The following is a 19,441-nucleotide window of genomic DNA, read 5'->3' as shown; positions in this document are numbered from 1 at the left end:
ATATACATCGTGCATTAATTATGAGCCATACAGAAGTTATTCACTTACCTGTTCCGTTGCTAGCGTCCCCGTCTCCATGGGTCCGTCTAAAATCGCCGTCTTCTGGCGATTTTAGACGCGCTTGCGCTGTGCGGTCTTCTCCGTGGTGAATGGGGCCGCTTGTGCCGGAGAGCTGGTCCTCGTAGCTCCGCCCCGTCACGTGTGCCGATTCCAGCCAATCAGGAGGCTGGAATCGGCAATGGACCGCACAGAGCCCACGGTGCACCATGGGAGAAGACCCGCGGTGCATCGTGGGTGAAGATCCCGGCGGCCATCTTGGTAAGGTAAGTAAGAAGTCGCCGCAGAGCGGGGATTCGGGTAAGTGATAAACTTTTTTTTTTTTAACCCATCCCTTGGGTTTGTCTCGCGCCGAACGGGGGGCCTATTGAAAGAAAAAAAAAACGTTTTGGCGTGAGACAACCCCTTTAAGGTAGACCAGGCCACCTGTCTGAATCAATAATTCACTGGTTTATTCAATAACATTGTCAGTATGTCAAATCTTCTATTTCGGCAGAGACACAGTCTCATAAACGTTGCGATTGAACACAAACAGAGGTTTAGGTAGCGAACCAAACAGTCTGTGTCTCTGTACCTAACTCAGAAGGTTTATCCCAACCGGTTTCGTGTCTGCTAGCATGGAAAGTCTCTGACAGAGTCCGTGGTGGAATAACTGTGGTACCTTCTTTCCAAGAGTTAATACTTGCTAGGACCAGTCGGTAGCTCTGGTATCACGGTGGTCCGCATGATGTGGAAGGCGGTTTGGGTGGAAGCCCCATGAGTAAAATCTCATGGGGAAGTAGACCGGAACTCAGTCACTTCAGAATTTTCTAGCAGTCCCTTAAAAAAGTTAGATGCTGTCTGGCTGGAAGCTGCTCATTGGAGGTCGTGGACCTTCCTCAGCACTAAACACACCAAGGCTCGCTCATAGAGCATGTGCCTAGCCACAGGCAAAATACTCACTGAGGCTCTTCTCTTCCTCTCTATAGCCTCATCCCAACATACTCCTCAGGGCCAGCTGCCAATAGAATCACATTTATTGAATTTACATTTATAACAGCAGAACTCTTTGGCCACAAGATGGCTTTCGAATCCCACAGAACAAAGAACTGCATGAAATATTATAAAACAGTATCACCAAACTGTAAATGACTATGCAAAGCGGGGCAGGGTGAGCCGTGCCTCACTACAATGTCCGACAGAGCGAACCCTCTGTCACCCGAATGGTTTGTCCGTAGTGAGATTGTGGGTGAGCTTTCGTTGGTCATGGTGGACTAGTGCCTTGTGAAGGCCCCCAGGGTTGTCATGTATTCCTGACTATTAAGCCCTGCCTGTAGCAGGACTTAATAGATTGCCTGCACAAATATAGTATATTGTATAGGCAATTAAATAATTACTAATTCAAGTCCCCTATGGGCAGTAAAAGGAAAGTAAAAACAAGTAATTTTTTTTCAATTATTACAAAATAAAACATGTTCAAAGTTAAAAAATCATTTTCCTAAATTTATTTTAAAAAATCAAAACAAAAAAAGTAACATATTTGGTATCAAAAGTCTAGCCTATTAAAATAATACATTATTTATTACATACGGTAAACACCATCAGAATGCAAAAACACAACTCCATAACTACACTTTTTTAGTAACCCCATCTCCAAGATAAAATGTAATAAAAAATAATCAAAAAGTTGTTTGCCACAGAGAGGGGACACCGGCTTTATGGGCAGCCACAGAGGGGATATAAGTACTATGGGGAGCCACAGAAGGGATGCCAATACTATGTGGGGCCACAGAGGGGAAACTAGGGGGGAGTTACTGAGTGGTTCATTTGGGGCAGTGGCAGAATGCTAAGAGCAAGCAGAGATGAGTTGGCTATGTAAAGCGTTACGTGTAAGCTATGTTCATTTGAGTGCCTGCGGTAATGGGCTCTGGGGGATGTTGTGCAATGTTTTGTATTGTTTGAGTACTGTTCATAGGATTTCTTATCTAAGTGCAACCTCTAGTGGTCGTAAAATATTGTTGTTTTCTTGCATATCTTGAAGTAAGACCCCTATCCCCGGATCCTGTGGAGGGCCCTATTACCACCCAGGGGTCCCCTCTCTCAGCTGGAGAAAATCTTCATGGTCATCTAGACCCAAAAAAACTAACAAAAACGAAAAGGGATGTCACCAATCAGAGACGATTCCACCTGTAATGACTGGAGGTAACTGCACTGTAATCACTATCACTGTGTAGAACCCGTATATGACTATTATATGGTGACTGCATTACTAAGAGGTATACTAGAGTTGAGTCACCGTATCTAAGAACGTTGCATTATAGATATGCTGTCTCTACTATAATTTATTGGTGGGGGGGAGGGGGTCACAATTCTACGTGTTGTTATGGGGCCCCATCATTTCTATGTGTGCCCCTGGTTTGTGATGCCCCCTCCTCCTACCTTTACAACTGTTTTCCTGCAACTTCAGCATGTTATTCAGAATCAGAGCTGTCTTTTAGGGCCCGTCCACACATATGGTCATTCGTGAAACGCACACACGTAGCGTGTAACGGACCCACAGACTCTAGTGGGTTAAACATTGTCAAGCAATGCATACGTTTGACTACATTTAGCAAGGCATTTGTTTTCTTGCAGTATTTTTGTGTGGGATTGAAAGCTTATCCTGCTGCACTTATCTGTCCCACGAAAAAATGGATGGAAATGTATACTTTTTAAAAACATCGCTATACGTTTCCATACGCTTCGTATATACATTTTTTACATCAAATGCCTTAAAGGGAAAAAAGTGTTGGACTTCAAATCTTCAGTAAGAAAAAAAGAGTTTACAGTGAGAACATATACATTTTTCATATCAAAACGGATAAGATCGTATCAAAATGTATCATATGACTAAAATGTAAACATATGCTTAAAAAAGCATGCGTTTTTACACATTATTTCATGTCTGTTTCTCGCATTCATGAAACATACATGAAAGTGACAGTGGGTGGGCTCTTCATTAGTATCATTATTATTACAGTCTTTACAAAACCATCATGCTCCGATAGTAAAACTACGGCGCGGGATTAAAGCTTCTGTTTCTGCAATATAGCAGGAGCAGGTCGGGTCTTCAGCTGTTAGTTACAGCTGAGGACCCCGAGGAGAAGGCAGAAGCGTTTTTTAACTGCTTTTCTCTTGCAGACTATATAATGATCAATTAGCACTATGTAGTGAAGAGAGAAAGCCAAACTGTCACCTTTTCCTATTTGACCTTGTGATCACGTGACCGCAGGGTGCCCCCTGCCAAGGCAGAGCTGCAGGGTCCTAGCAGACCTAAAACAGCTCTGTTAATGACTACTATCACTACCTGGGGATGTTTTCCCTTATGATTGGACGGGGCAGGACCTACCTTTCTTCTCTTTAAAAAGAAAAAAAAAACTTGCACACAATAGCACAGAGTTTGAATAGCCAAAAAAAAAAATCACTGGTTCATGCGCAAAATACTTTCCACAGCAGCGAGTGTATTTGTGCATGCGCACATGTGTTTAAACCTGAAAAGTATGTAATAAAAAAAGACAACGTGAATGTCCCCTCCGAGGTCTTAAATGACGTCATGAGATACACAGATGTTAAAAAATACTTGGAAAAATAAGAAAAAAATAAAAAAATATATATACAATATAGAAAAAGACCCAACCTAATCTGTTGCTACATGCGCCCTGTAATCCAAGGCTATACAAATTATATATCAAAACGTCTGAAACAAAATGAGGAACACATTCCTATACTTTATTTTAAATATACTGATTTTACTAATAAACAACTATAAACATAAAAAAATCATTTTTTACATCTTTTTACCTCCAATAAAACTAAGGTGAGCCCTGTGTACCCGTGTTCTTTTGTTTTCATCTGTATTGCGGATGGTCCAGACGACTCGCTGTCGGACATCCGCAGTACAGATTTTTAAAAAAAAATGTTTATTTTTGCCATGCCATCGCTAGGCGATACAGCAGGTGCACGCAACCATTCTGCAATGTTATTAAAGTCAATGAATTCCGTCTGTATGGAACCCGCGCAAAAATGGAGCATGCTGCGATTTTTCCTCCGCGAGCAGAAATCGCAATTTATTTCAGCTCGTGTGCAGGAAGAATCAATTTCCCATAGCATGCTATGTACTGTATTTGCTGCGGATCAGCGGTGTGGATTTTGCAGCAAAAATCCGCCCGTGTGCAGGCAGCCTAGAAAAATGTGAAAAAAATTATGTGAAAACATATATATATAAAAATACCCCTATTTTCACGGGAAAAGAAACACTGCAAAAATAATTTTGGCAGCTGAAGAAAAAAACATAGGGCAGTAAAACCTCACATGGGTAAAATTTCCCCCCAAAAGCGTCTGGTCCCTTTGAATCAAAACACCCTGGTCCTTAAAGGGTTAAAACAAGAATGCACTACCACCTACTCCCTCTAGATGTCGCTATGAGCTACCTCCGTTTCTCATTACCTATCACTATACTCGCCGCAGCCAGCAGGTGTCACTGCTTCATCAGCCAGGCTTTCCGTAATCTGCGAGTTGTCAGTCCTCCTCCAGTAGGTGGCGCTGTGACGTTGACGCGACGCGCTTTCGGGCCGCTAGCGCTAGAGGCCGCTGTGCTCCTCAGTCGAGCCTCATTGTAAGTGGCAGCTTCCGGCGGAAATAGTGACTGAGCAGTTCCCGGTGCCGCAGCAGACGGAGATGCCGCTGGAGAACCTAGAAGAAGAGGGGCTGCCCAAGAACCCGGACCTTCGAATAGCACAGCTTAAGTTCCTCCTCAGCCTCCCCGAGACCCGCGGAGATGTGCGGCTGCGAGCTGAGCTCATGGAGGCCATTACCGACAACAGTGAGTGTAGGACTACTGGTCCCAGCATGCCGGCTGTAGTCTCTATATGTAATGAGGTAGTACATGGTGCCTGATTTCCTGGCATTAACCCCTTCCACGCCTGGAAAAATAATGTTACAATATACGTACCAATCGCCGTGGCTATCAAGGGTCATGTGACGCCCGATCCTGTGACGCCCATAATGATGCTTCTGCCCCCGCGGTCAGCTGGCGCTGTGACGCTCACGGCGCAGTCCGAGGCTTGAGCGCAGGAAGGTGCGTCAGTCCTGTACTCGGCCATCGGGGGCGCTGCTGGATTAGCAGTTTGCCTGATAGTCCGTCAGCGCTCCTCTATTGCGTGGTTTCACTAGCGCGCTGATGAGTAATGGAGGCTGGGAAACGCTTCCGCGTCCCTTTATGCCCGTCCTAAAACCCTGTTCATAAGGTGGAAATTATAGTGGTTTGTGTCGGCACCGATTTTGAAATTCGTATCACCGTGTAAATAGCGCGCTGTCATAGACCGGACGGAGATTCCGTGTGACATTTTCTGCACTCTGATTAGCGCCATTGAATGGAAATACAGCAGCCGCTGATTTGCCGCAGAAATCCGAGGATTAGTTCAGTTCCCTGCTGTGGATCCCCGACAGCGCTGGGCGCAGCGACCTGCGAGTACGTTTACCGCAACGGTTCCCCTGCGCATGTTTGATCCGATTGCCATGCTGACGCAGCCCGCACGGAGGAATATCCAGCTGGCTGTAATGGGTTAACGCGTCCGAGGAACTCTCTGCTCTCAGTATTGGTGGAAGGTTCCAGAGGGTTTAGTTTTGGGTGATTTTTGCTTCAATAGTTGCCTGTTTCCTACGGGTGCGTGACAATAATCACATGGCGCTCATATGGCGTTTCATGCCAGCGCCATGTTGTATAATAGGTATTGGCACGTGATTATTTCATGTATGTAATATTTGTGTGTTTTTTCTTGTATGCATTGCAATCACAGAAATAAATCACTGGTTTACGAGTGTGATACTTCTTGGATGTCGCACTCGTTTATGTAAATACTGACGGACTGGGTTGTCCTAAAAACCAAAGTCTTCTCCTATTTGTAGGCGGGCTAATAACCTCATCAGTGGGGGTCCTACCGCCGAGAACAGGGGTCCAGGGCCCCCTTCCTGCGAGGTGACTGGTGCTGGTTGTCCGGTGCCACTCTGTTCACTTTTAGGCCGGGCACACAGAAGAGCGGGCAGTAAACACTGCGTGTATAATGTCACGTTTTACTGCGGTGTATGGCAGCGATATCTGACGCGCCCGCCGTTATGGGAGCGGACGCGCCCGCCGTTATGGGAGCGGACGCGCCCGCCGTTATGGGAGCGGACGCGCACCATTATGCGCAGTCTGCCATTTTTTAAATTTCCTGCTCTGTCACTTAGTATGTATATGCCGCCCGTACATAATGTAATTGGTACGTCCAGCGTTTATTACGCACCCATAGGGAGCAATGGGCGCCGTCCCTCGTAGAGTAGAACATGCGGCGTCCTTCCTTCTGCACATCTATACACAAGTGAGTGGAACAATAAGATCGGTTCATTTTCGCGGACTCCGTTCGCTATTAAATCACACTGGTGGAATTCCAGCCTTAATGTGACCGCTGCAGACCGCAGAGTACAAGTGCTCAAGCAGTGCTGTACGCCCCATTGTACTGAATGGAGCTGTAGATGTGCTCACTGTGGTGGGAGATGGGACCCTGCAGTGATGAGGGGGGCACAGAGGTCCCGGGATCAGCTCTGCAGTGAGCCCCCCCCTATTCTGTGGACAGGGAATAACTTTAGTTTTGTGGTAACTCCTTTGAAGGGGTCTCCCTTTCAGTGCTGGACACCCGGCTTAGAAGCCAACCTGAAGCCGGAGGGCGGCCATATGCCGTTCATCGTGTACATGACCAGTCGCAACAGGGAATCTTCCATGTCCGCTGAAGCCTGTGATTGGCTCAGAGGTGGCAGCACATTACCACCCACCGCCGCCTTCTTGGTTTCATGCAGTGGTCCTGGCCCGGGAGCCTCTGAATTAGGGGAGTATCCTTTTTTTTTTCTACTTTATTTTATACAAATTTTAAGCCTTGGAAATGTTTCTTTTTAACCCCTTTTAAAGGATCCCCTGTTGTGCCTTGTCATCGGTCTCATGCCGGTGTAGTGGTAACGAGGGCGGTGGTGTCGTCCAATAGCTGCAGCAGCCTCCCACTACAGGATGCCAAGTCTACAACAGCTCCCACCGACACGCGTCCTGTAGTGTCATGTCACCGCTGCACAGAACAAACCCTCCAAGATGTCCTTTTATACATGACCTATACTGTAGAAAGACACATTGTCAAAACCCATCCCCCTCCCCGAGTTGTCGGGATCGAATAAAGACCATTCCAATTGCCAAAGGCAAAAAATACCCATATTGGTAATATCCCCATAAATATCATCTAAACGAGACAAAGACCACATCTAATTAAGATGCGCAAATGGTGGTGGTGTAATGTGAGCAGCAGTCACTGGCTAGTAGTGTGTGTGGAACTGCATCTACACTAAAGCATAGGCTTTTGGAGGTTGGCCACCTAGGCCTACGTGGATATTGAAAAGTCAGCCACCCAAATAAAGAGCGTGGAGGATCTAGTACCCTGCTGTCCCGCTTTAGCTTGTATACAAGATGTGATATGGGCGGGTATGACACCACTGCAAACGGAGGTGCCGGTTGATGTCAAAGGCAGAACAGGTAATGGGCACTGTGCAACTCAATGTCTTTCAGCCAAGTGCCTGGAAATGGTTGCAGCAGACACACGGGGTGTAATGATGGTGCCACCCGTCTCTGGATGGCAGGCAATGAAACCGTTGCTTGCTGTCCATGAATGTTGAAGCGCCTTATTCTCATCTGTTTGCTGGAACCTGCACAGACCTGATGACCACAGACCGCTGCCATTCTTACTAGGTCTAAGAAATAATTTTTGACTTGGAGGAGCTTATCAGGTTGTACGAGCACTATAGCAGGCTTATAGGATGATGTCCGCAGGGGCCTGGGAAGTGTTTTACCCGCCTGCCTTCCCCGTTCCCCCACTCTCCACCTGGGAAGCTGCTGCTTGTCTGTGGACTAAACCCCTCTCTACACCCAGTACTCGGGCAGACATTTGCACCTGTCTTTAAAATGTAGCCTTTAAATCATCAGTCTAAGGCCGGCTGCACACGGCCGTGACGGGCTCCGCTGCGGAATTCCGCAGCGGAGCCCGTCACGGCGCCCCCCCCAGAGACCCCCTACTTACCTGCGGATCCGGCGTCTTCCGTCCCGCATGATGCTTCGGCGCGCATGCGACGCACTGGCCGCGTCATATGAAACGCCCACAGCGTCACATGACGCGGCGGCCGCGTCATAGGATGCGGTGGGCGGGGAAGCGGTTTCACGCTAACTTCCGCTGTGCTACAGCAGAAGATAGCGTGACAGACGGGCTTCCATTGACTGCAATGGAAGCCGTCCGCGCGTAGCATGCCGCGGGTGAGGACGGGAGATTCATGGTGCGGAATTCCGCGATGGAATTCCGCACCGTGAGCATCGAGCTATTAGGTTCAATAGAACCTAATAGCTGCGGGCAACGCGGTGGAAATCCGTCCGTGGGAAGGAGGCCTAACACGTTCTCTCCTGTTCTGATAGTTTGCTACAATGTATCAGTGCAGGTAATAGGGTTAATCTCTGGCTCGGTTTCCACGGGGCATAATTGTCACAAACTTCTCGTGCAGGCTTTCTGCATGGAAATTCCGCCTGCCACTTTAATCTTTATATATATAAATAATTTTTTTAAAATATAAATCCCGCGTGGAATTCAAAGACGTGGCACGTCAATTCTTTCCCTGTTTCCACAGCGGCTTCCCTTCTCTCTGTGGGGAGAGATGGCCGCAGCGGAATGCAGCTCCAAAACCTGCGGGCGAAAGGCTGTGGGTTTTGAAGCTGCATTTCTCTTGCGGTATTTCCGTGTGGTCATTCAGTCCCGTGCGAACCGAGCCTAACAGTTTAATTATTGGATACAATTGTAACAAACCTGTAGTCCCATGGCTGGGTTCACACCGGACTGAAATCCCGCAGAAATCTTACGGAAATGCCACCAGATTTCCGCAGGAGAAATGCAGCTGCAAAACCCACAGCTTCTCGCCGCAGGTCTTGGAGCGGCCTTGCCGCCTGCATTCCGCTGTCGATATCTCTCCCCATAGAGTGGAGAGAGGCCGCTGTGGAAACGGGAAAAGAATTGACATATCACGTCTTTGAATTCCACACGGCATGTCAATTTTAGCGCAGCATGGCTGCAACAGTTCGGCCACAGAGTGTGGATGAGATTTTTGCAAACCTCATCCACTTTGCTGGCTAGTCCCAAGATAAAACGTTGCAGGCGAAATTTCTGTACAGAAAGTCTGCATGGAAATTCAGTGGCCATTGCGCCCCGTGTGAACCCAGCCTTAAAGGGGTTCTGACATCAAAAAAAAAAAATTGTACTCACCTTGCCTGGCCTGGCCCGATCGCCAGGCATGTCCCCTCCAGCCAGCATCTTCTTCTGTGCCTTTAAAGCAGAGCAGGAGCGGTCAAAAAGACCGCTTCTGCTCTGGTCCGTCCGTCAGGCACTTCCGAGGTCAACGGACGGACCGCCACAGCAAGCACGTCACAAGCAGTGCTTGCTGTGGGCGGCCCGTCCGTCCGGCTGAACTCCGGAGTGCTGCGCATGCGCAGTGGAGACGCAGCCCGTCCTGACTCCTGTCAGAGGGCACCTCTCCACTGCGCATGCGCGCGATCCCGGAGCGGCGCGGCTCGTGCAGACAGAAGAGGAGGAGCAGCGCCTGCCGGGAGATGACCCCCCGATGTCAACAACAACAGAAGACAAGGTAAGTATTATCTTTTTATGCTTTAGCAGCCATTGATCGTGGGTTCCCTGTGTCCATTAGGCAGACCAGGGAACAATGGCTGCTAAAGCATAAAAACATTATTCATGTCAGAACCCCTTTAAGAGCAGGATTCACATGTTCCATGAGGCGCCAAGTCATCCTGACAAACTCATCATAATGCTGGACGGCGGGCCGGGAGCTGAGCGGACCCTGTTAGTCAGTGGGGTCCGCTCAGCGCTGTTCTGTTGGGCTACGGGTTTCCGCTTCTCAAACAGAAGCCCATAGCGCTGTTGTGAACATTTTCATTTTTTACCCAATGATTTCAATAGGTTTTCAGAAAAATGGAAAACCTTTCAGTTTGCTTGCTTCCGTTCCTCGAGGTTTCCTTTTTTTTTTTAATGGAAGCAGTAGTGCGGTTCGCAGCGCTATTTCTTCCATTGCAAAAAATAAAAACACGGAAACTCAAACGTTTATATTTCTGTAATGTAGACCAGTGTAACTAGTCACTGACAGCAAGCAGATGCCTTAATCATGAGCAATTCAAGCCAGGTATATCTGAAAATTGCCAAACATTTCATTACATTAGATTTAGGTTTTAGTTAAAGAAAAATTGCTGAGTGTCGCAGGGAGGCGCTGCGCCCGCCTGACACATTGTTTTGACCTGTGGGATGTTTTCCGCCTTGGTTTTCACTGCTGGGATTATTTCTATTAACGGCCACAGATAAGATTCTGTCAGCGTCTGATTCTTCTGTCCTCTATTTTCAGACATGGCTCCCTACTACGAGGGTCTCTGCAAGCAGCTGGATTGGCAGGTTGATACGGATCTATTAAACAAGATGAAGAAGGCGAATGAGGAGGAGCTGAAGAGGCTGGATGTCGAGCTGGAGGACGCCGACAAAAACCTGGGCGAGAGTGAGATCAGAGACTCCATGATGGCCCGGGCAGAGTATTTGTGCAGGATCGGTGACAAGGTAAGGCTTCATGAGGACACAACCCCTTGTCAGCCGCTGTCAGCCACATATTGCAGGGGAAATATAACCTAGGCCTACGGCTACAGAACAAGTTTGGATACAACACACTTTCAGACAGTGTAGCGTCCTCACAGGAACCTGCAAGTTTCAACACGACCGCATTTACTTACATTACATATGATGCAAGCAGGAGGACACTGCAATTTGTGGTTGTGGGTGGAAAAAGTCAGCATGTAGCCCTAAACTGTCATGGCAGCCATTCCGATGAATAGCTGCCCATTTAATGCATTGGTGTGTTGGGCCCACCAGAGCGGGAGCTGCTCTCAGAGCTCTCCGTCCAGGTACATAGATGAAGGACCCATACGACAAGCAGCGGGGGCTTGCACAGGTAAGTATAGTTAGCAACTTTCCTGCTCTTTAGATCCGGACAACCACTTAGCAAGTTGCCCCCATTGGGTAAATACAGGTTTTTAGCGATGGGGACGGGGCCCTTGTTCACCCACCTCTTTCTTTTTCTGAACTTCCTATTGAAGTCAGTCTCTCCACTGCCTGAAGTGGCTGATAACAGGTAGCAATAGATTATATTAAAGGGTATTTAATAGAGATGAGCGAGCGTACTCGGAAAAGCACTACTCGATCGAGTCATTTGCTTTATCCGAGTATCGCTGTGCTCGTCCCTGAAGATTCGGGTGCCGGCACGGAGCGGGGAGCTGCAGGGGGGAGCGGGGAGGAACGGAGGGGAGATCTTTCTCTCCCTCTCTCCCGCCCGCTCTCCTCTGCTCCCCGCTGCGACTCACCTGTCAGCCGCAGCGGCACCCGAATCTTCAGGGACGAGCACAGCGATACTCGGATAAAGCAAATTACTCGAGCGAGTAGTGCTTTTCCGAGTACGCTCGCTCATCTCTAGTATTTAACCTCTTGTAGCATTGGTCAGTGGGAGGCTGCTTTTTAGGACTGCCGGTGATCTGCTGATTTCGGTCCACGCACTTACTGCAGTGGGTCAGATGTTGACAGTCCACATTGGGCTCAAAGCTGGAAGTATACAAGAAGGATTTACCCTCATGCGAACTATACCTTCTATTGCACTTCTGGCTTTGACATCAGTGCGGACGGAGCTATCGGCATCCAGCCTCCTGTTGTTAGGCCTGAGATCAGCTGATCGCTGGTGGTCCTGAGTGGTGGAACCCCACTAATCAACTATTAACGACCCATCCTAAGGATAAGTAATCAACACTGCAAGGGGGTTAAATGCCTGGAATACCCCTTTATACTGCACATCAGATGTAGAGTTGGTTCAGTGTCCTGTTTTAAGTATTTTCTCTTTGGCTGCTGCTTGCTCTGATCTTCCACTAATGTGTATTGCAGGAAGGGGCTCTGACTGCTTTTCGGAAGACTTATGACAAAACGGTGGCGCTCGGACATCGCCTGGACATCGTCTTTTACCTCCTGAGGATTGGCTTGTTTTATATGGATAATGACCTGATTACAAGGAACACAGAGAAGGCAAGAAGGTAAGAGACCGCCAGTAATGAGATGTTCTCGCACAGCGGAGGGTGAACCTCTTCATGACCAAGGCCCACTGGTGCTCCTGTGTCCGGGGCCCATTTTGCAGTTCGGGTATGCGCTATAAATTGTATCTTTACAACTGTTGAATATCATAACTATTTTTACTTTTGTGTTTCTTTTCATCTGTTTGATTGGTTTAATGACTTTTGAAGTGGAGTCTGTTCTATTTTTGAACGTTTAGTGCTCCTCATCAATGATCGGGAATAAGTACCCAATTGGTGGGGCTCTGTTCACTGGGATCCCAACTGATCACAAGAACGGGGTTCCTGCATAGCTCCGTTTAGAGTTGCCATCAAGCATGTCTGCTGCTGCTCCATTGATGTCTATGGAACTGCCAAAGTGCAGCACCCTGCAGTCCCGAATAGATGACTGAAGCAGCAATGTATATGCTCGACCACCGCTCTAGTTATACAGAGAACACGAGGACCTCCGTTTGTGATCTGTGGAGGTCCAGCACACCTACCCCACCAATTCAATACTTGGCTTAAAAGAATGTTCAAATGTAGCAGAATTTGAGCAGTGGAAAAGCCGCTGTCTATTGTGGTGCACATCTCGCTCTGCGTGTGTTTAATGCGGTTTTCAGCGCCTCGTTTGAAAAGGGGAAATCCGGTCTGAAAACCCTCCCACAGCGTAAATTGACTCGCTGTGATTTAAAATCCGCACCGCAGATGAATTTATGCTGCACGTTTTCTCCAGCATGTGGATGAGCTGCTCCTAAAGGTGTCGCTGACTGCTAGACCTGGGACTGGGTTGTCCATACGGCAATCGCTCCCATTTTGGCCAGAACAGGGACCCACGGTACCTCTGCATGTGGTTCTTGAGTTTCGGCTAATTTTGGCTGTGCTGTGAAATGCTTTGGATCTTCAGCTAACTTCACTAATCCACAGCATTTCTGAACATACTCTTAATTTTTTCTTCAAAGCCTCATTGAGGAAGGCGGTGACTGGGATCGGAGGAATCGTCTGAAAGTGTACCAGGGACTCTATTGTGTCGCCATTCGAGACTTCAAGCAAGCAGCTGAACTCTTCTTGGATACGGTTTCCACTTTCACCTCGTATGAGCTGATGGATTACAAGACCTTCGTAACATACACAGTCTATGTCAGCATGATCGCCTTGGATCGGCCAGATCTAAGAGAGAAGGTAACGCCGCTTATCTCACACACAAGGGTACAGTAAGCAGGTGCTACTCTGCAGTAAAGTAGGAGGTTTATCCGATAGTCACCTGTGAACTCTACAAAGCTACTTCTAAGCAGCATAAAGTTGCCATCAGGTGCGGATTACATGAGCAGGCTTCATGGGTTCACCTGGCGGGGCCTTTTTTTCCCCTTTGTGTAGGCCTCCTTTATGAACTCTACATGGGGCCCCCCTTACTAATGTAGTGACTTACTTTAGTAGCCCCGGCCTCCATTCAGTAAATGGTCCTTCTACACATGCAATACTTAGTATTGTTTGATCTCCTCTTCTATGCGGCAATAAAAATCATCTGTTGTCAGCAGCGCATTCCCTGTCTTGCAAATGGGAATGTGCTACTGACAGCGGTAGGAACTGTATGCTCCTAAATAATCATTTGTGCACTTTTGTTAATGCTGGTTGCTCCTTGTAATTGGAGCTAAACGAATGGCGGTTGACTTGCCGAAACGCCAGTTGGTGGGCATTTTTGGCAGATAATCTGCCAGTGTAAGAGGAACTTTGGCATAACCTACTGAAAACAAATGTTAAGGCAACTCCATTTTTGGGACAAAAATTTGTCCCAAGACAGGAGAGGGAGGGGGTATATTACCCACAGCCCATCTTCTCTACCAATATTCTGATCCATCAGTTCCAGGCTTTGTTTTTGACTGGCCAAGATGGCTCCAGCCATTTCCTAACCACGTAATGCATACTGTGCACCACTCTCTGATTGGCAGCTGCTGATTAAATGAGCAACTCTGGCTAATCGGGGAGCAGATGTAGTGGATTGGTAGTCTTATCACTAACCATGCACTGTAGGTATAAAGTAATCTGAAGATTACATTAGCCATCCTGGACAGCCAAAACCAGCAGTGGTGTAATGGAGAAGAACATATACTCCCCTCCCTGGGCCTGGGACACAATTGTGTCCAGAAACCGGAGGGTTACTCTAAGTGTTTCCCATCAAAGACCTTTCGTGCAGCTTTGTCAGAAATCCCTGAGGGGTGAGGGCCAAACTCTGGGCTCCTCCTGTAACTCTCATTGACTTGAAAGGAAAGAGGGGACGTCTGTTCAACCTAAAGCTGGAGATACACGTGTGACCCCTATCAATCTGACATTTAAAAGGGTTTTTCACGCAAATACTATTAATAACCTATCCTGAGGATAGGTCATCAATAGTTGATAGCTGGGGTCCACCACTAGGACCCCGGCTGATCAGGCGCTGCTGTTAGTCCTGCAATACACGGGTCAGAGTGGAAGCAGAAGCTCCAACCCTTGAGTAGTTGCATGCGCTTGTAATTGCAAGCGCAGCTCTCATTCTCTTTAATCAGAGCTGTACCTGAAATTACGAGTGTTGGCCACTACACAGGGGACAGAGCCAACTACTTCTACTTGGACCCCTGTGTATTGTGGCGCTGAAAGCAGGTGCGCAATCAGCTGATTGGCCGGGGTTCTTAGTGGCGGACCCAATGCCGATCACAAACCCCTTTAAGGCATGTTGTGTTGGGATACCATATCCATGTGTATGAAATCCCATGATTTTTGCTTCAATGTGTCGCTGACTGCTAGAATTGGTTTGTTCATATGACCATCATGCCTGCTTACGACTTCCAGTATAGGGAGCCACTTTTCCCCTGTCTGTGGTTCTTGGGTTTTGGCAGATTTTCTTGTAACACAGATTTACTTATTACAGGCCATCAAAGGTGCAGAGATCCTAGAAGTGTTGCACAGTTTGCCCACAGTCCGCCAGTATCTCTTCTCACTGTACGAGTGCCGTTATGCTGTTTTCTTCCAGTCGCTGGGTAAGATTCTCTAGATTTGCTGGACATTTAAAATTAATTGATCTTCAGTACAAGTGTTCCTTTAACGGTTTGTATTTCCATGCTTGGTTGCAGCTGCTGTTGAGCAGGAGCTGAAGAAGGACTGGCTTTTCGCCCCTCATTACAGATACTATGTCCGTGAGATGAGGATCCAGGCCTACAGTCAACTGCTGGAGTCTTACCGCTCACTAACTCTGGGTTACATGGCTGAAGCTTTTGGGGTCGGAGTAGAATTCATAGACCAGTGTGTATCTTCTCTTCTTTACCAGTATATGGGTGATTAGGGGGTCATGCGGGCATACATGGATTGTGCGTGTAATTTCATACTTGTCTCATCTGCATTGTTGAAGAGCTGTTCTGAGCTCTCCAGAACAGACAAGTCCTCTTGTGCAGCCGTTTACAACCCATTTCTTATCCTTGCTCAGAGAGGAAGTGATGTCACTAATAGTAAAACGTAACTTTTCAAGGGTTATTCCGATCTCGAAAATCCTATTTCAACGTCTTTTTGAAATCACAAAACAATGCACTCCTCCATAAGATGTTTATTTCCAGTATGCTCGGTTCTGCAGATATTGATTCCTCGCCCTCTGGTTGTTTACTGCTTATTGCTAGTCAAACAGACCACCTTTTCTATGGAAAGAAATAGCAGAGGAGGCCATCGCTTATGCACTTTCACCTAAATCTGGTGTCCAGGAGCGCATGCGCACGATCGTTCAGCCCAACCTCTTGTGGGTGAGCGCATTGTCTTGTGAGTTCAAACACGCTGAAATCGGATTTCTGAGATGGCAATACCCCTTTTAATAAATGTACATGTAAAATCTAATGGACCGCATAATGCAAAAAAATATAAGCGCACCCTCCTAAGCATAAGGGCAGACCACAAAGTCACAGCAGTAATACATGCAAAACAAATAAAAGCAGGTGATGGTGAAAAGTAAGAATTCCCTGGAGCTGTTTGCTTTGCATATATTTCTTCCTGTGGCTTGGTACTCTGCTTTTATATTTTTTCATTACATGGTCTACTAGATGTTACATGTATCTATATAGCGAAAGTTACATTTTATTAGTTACAGTTTCTGTTATTTGCAGATGGGGGATAACTTAAAATTCTGCTAAAAGCCATTTAAAGGGAGGCAGTGAGCAGACTTGCCAATGCAAAGCTGCTGTTAACAAGAGATGGGAGTATCTGTTTTTCGATGCTTTTAGGGTCCCTGGCAATCCTAAAAAAAAATTTGTGCATTTGAAACAAGCGCTGTAGAGTGGACCTTCCGCGAGAAATGCTCTTCTTTGTCCACTAGACTGCTCCGCAGCTCTGATTGACTGCTATACTGTCCCAGCAGGAGGCCGGTAAAGCTGTCAGTTGGAACTGTGGAGCAGCACAGTGGACAGAGAGAACACTTCACAGAAAGTCTCCAGAACACGTGCGGCAGCAAAGTTCTTCTCCTCCCCCGTCCCCCACCCCTACATAATGCTGTCTGCAGTTTTGCATTGACAAACCTACCAGACTCCCTATAATTAGTTTCTGACAGGTGGTTGAAAATGGAGGGCTGGGTTTTCCTTTTTTGGCCATGAAATACTAAGGTAGGAACACTCTTTTAATTAAATTCCGCTATGGGATTGCCAAGCACCACAGGCGTCCTGTTATCTATTGCTGCGTCTCAATGACCTCCTGCTAGAAGATTTTCTTTAAAAAAAAAAATGGAAGACGTCTTGCCACATAACATTAGTAACCAGTTCTGCAGCTTGGTGCCACTGACAGCTGAATACACCAAAGTTTAATGTGATGTGATTTACTTGGGTGTCAGTCACACCCCTGTTCGTTTTAGTGGGAGTCATGTGCGGCGTTTCACTGCAGACACAAGTGTTCGGAATTTTTTTAAAAAAAGGAAAAAAAATCTTCATCCCCTTTTCTAATGAAAAAAATGGTCCACAAACCGTATACAGTGAGGGAGTTGTGTATTCTATACGCTGCACATCGCTAACCGCCCTTTTTGTTTATCCCCTTAGGGAGCTTTCCAGGTTCATTGCAGCTGGGAGATTACACTGCAAGATAGACAAAGTGAATGGAATTGTTGAAACAAACAGGTAATGTGTAAGGGGGATCGAACAGACCTCGTACATCATGAATGTGTCAGGACTCAATACTGGACTCCTCTGCGCCCATCATCATATTGATAATGATGGGTTGTGAATGGAGTATGGGCCCGGCACAGTGCCCACATATTGTGCTCTTGGAATGATTAGTCATGAATAATCGGAATTAAATATAAAAGTATGAAAAATGCAGGATTGATGGACTGTGTGGGCGGGGAAGGGGGGGGGGGGTGTCAGCAGCTGCTTACTAGTTCTGAAATAAAGCAATCAAGCTGGGACTTCTATAGCATAAACAGGGGTCTCGAATAGGACTCCCCCCATTACTCCTTCTTAATTAGGCCATTTTAGTGGAGGTCAATAACAAAAGCTTAACTGAAAGAAAACCTTTCTTTTCATATAATTCACTTAAATGGGTTATCTGGGCAAAAAAACAAATGTAATCGGCTCAGAGTACAAGAAAAACAAATAGCCATACAGCTTACATTCTGCCGATGGCAATCCTTTCTAAACCACCCCCCATGCTGCTGCTGCAGTAGTAGTAATAATGGCTTAACGACAGGATGTGAGCTCTGCAGCTAATCAGCAGAAAGTGAGCTGGTGATTGGCTGTAACAGTCACGTGACCACGGCATTGATGACATCACTGGCTCGCTGCAGACAGCAGTGAATAGCTGTCAGTCTGGGCACTGGCAGAACAAGGGCGGGTGAGGGGAGTATGCAGCTGTTTTGCTTTTCCTGCATCCCAATAGGATTTTTTTTTTCTTCCTGCTCACATAAGACCTTTTGAGTTACCTGCAGCTTGTAAGATTCTGTTCCTTCTTCCAGGCCGGACAGCAAAAACTGGCAGTACCAAGAAACAATAAAGAAAGGAGACTTGTTATTGAACAGAGTCCAGAAGCTCTCCCGCGTAATTAACATGTGAAGACGCACTCTTTTAACTGAGGTGAATGGATCAAGTATTGAAGACCTTTGTCTTGTATAAATATCTCGCTTGCTAGTATTTTGGAAGGTGACTGATGTATACTTAGAGTTTTTACACTTTTACGTTATGTTAATAATAAATACATTACCTATAAAGGAAAAAACATTAAAAAAAGGGAAAACTGAAGAACATTGTTGGTCGTCTGATTTCTGAACACGTTAAAGAACAGCAAAGTTACTGACTCATTCAATCCATCTGACACTGAGGGCCAAACGTGTATACTGAGTTATGTACAGGGCTTGATGAGGCAGAGGGTGACATCACTATTGTCTCAAGAATCCTTTGCTTCGGTGTCCTGCTTCTTTTGGCCCTGTACTAGGCAGAACAGTATAGTTTTTGCAAGAGTGTTGAACGGAATTGTCAGTTATGTTAAAACCCAGTTCCTAATGCAGTAACATAACTAACTGGCATATATGCGCCTCTCCCCGATGTGTGCCGTGCTGCTGCTGTCTTCCCTCTGACGTTATGCTTATAGGCTGCTGCACCCTGTTTACGGGATATCACCGGCTGCTGTAGCCAATGACTGCTTGGTGATCAATTGGTGGTAGCAATCTGTGGCTTCCCGCGAGCAAGACTGCCACCTGTAAACAAACGTGAGCACAGGACATAGCAGGGAGAGGTGAATATATGTGGATTTTTAGTTCTTACTGGATAGGGAACTGGCTTTTAACATAACCTAACTCAGACAACCCTTTTAAGGATATGCCATTATTCGTTGATCAGTTTGGGTCTTGGCATTAGAACAAGAATGAAGACTGCCTCCAAATATGTCACTTTAACCCTTACCACCACAGGACTTAAGTGTACGTCCTGGCTGCAGGGTACTTAACGCAACAGGACGTACACTTACGCCCTGTGGATAGCGCAAGATCAGAAGAGACCCCCGTGTCGTTCGGGTGCAGGAGCTGGCTGTTACTGATAGCTGGCCTCCCACTGCAAGAGCAGGGGTGCATGAAGACAGTGACCCTTGCTGTTAACACCTTACATGCCGTTATCTATGTAGACGTGATCTGTGACGTCATTGGACCCTTGTGATGTAATCGTGGAGGGCCAATGGGTTCCCATG

General features: G+C 46.8%; 1 protein-coding gene across 1 annotated transcript; it reads left to right on the top strand.

Annotated features, from left to right (window-relative positions):
* The first annotated feature begins 4,692 nt into the window (after positions 1-4,692).
* Positions 4,693-18,504, top strand: PSMD6 (proteasome 26S subunit, non-ATPase 6). The gene is made up of 8 exons (XM_066596640.1): positions 4,693-4,897; positions 10,537-10,742; positions 12,108-12,253; positions 13,231-13,450; positions 15,174-15,282; positions 15,376-15,544; positions 17,308-17,385; positions 18,219-18,504. The coding sequence occupies exons 1-8, from the start codon at positions 4,753-4,755 to the stop codon at positions 18,313-18,315; spliced, it is 1,170 nt and encodes a 389-aa protein (XP_066452737.1). The 5' UTR covers positions 4,693-4,752; the 3' UTR covers positions 18,316-18,504.
* The last annotated feature ends 937 nt before the right edge of the window (positions 18,505-19,441 follow it).

Source organism: Eleutherodactylus coqui, chromosome 3 (genome assembly GCF_035609145.1).
Source record: "Eleutherodactylus coqui strain aEleCoq1 chromosome 3, aEleCoq1.hap1, whole genome shotgun sequence".
NCBI lineage: Eukaryota > Metazoa > Chordata > Amphibia > Anura > Eleutherodactylidae > Eleutherodactylus > Eleutherodactylus coqui.
This window is presented reverse-complemented; position numbering and strand designations above follow the sequence as displayed.

Excerpts from the sequence above, each read along its gene's own strand:
- PSMD6 (XM_066596640.1), top strand. The coding sequence starts at position 4,753 with ATGCCGCTGGAGAACCTAGAAGAAGAGGGGCTGCCCAAGAACCCGGAC. Across the intron at positions 13,451-15,173 it reads GGCCAGATCTAAGAGAGAAG|GCCATCAAAGGTGCAGAGAT; the intron begins GTAACGCCGCTT and ends TACTTATTACAG. Across the intron at positions 17,386-18,218 it reads GGAATTGTTGAAACAAACAG|GCCGGACAGCAAAAACTGGC; the intron begins GTAATGTGTAAG and ends TCCTTCTTCCAG.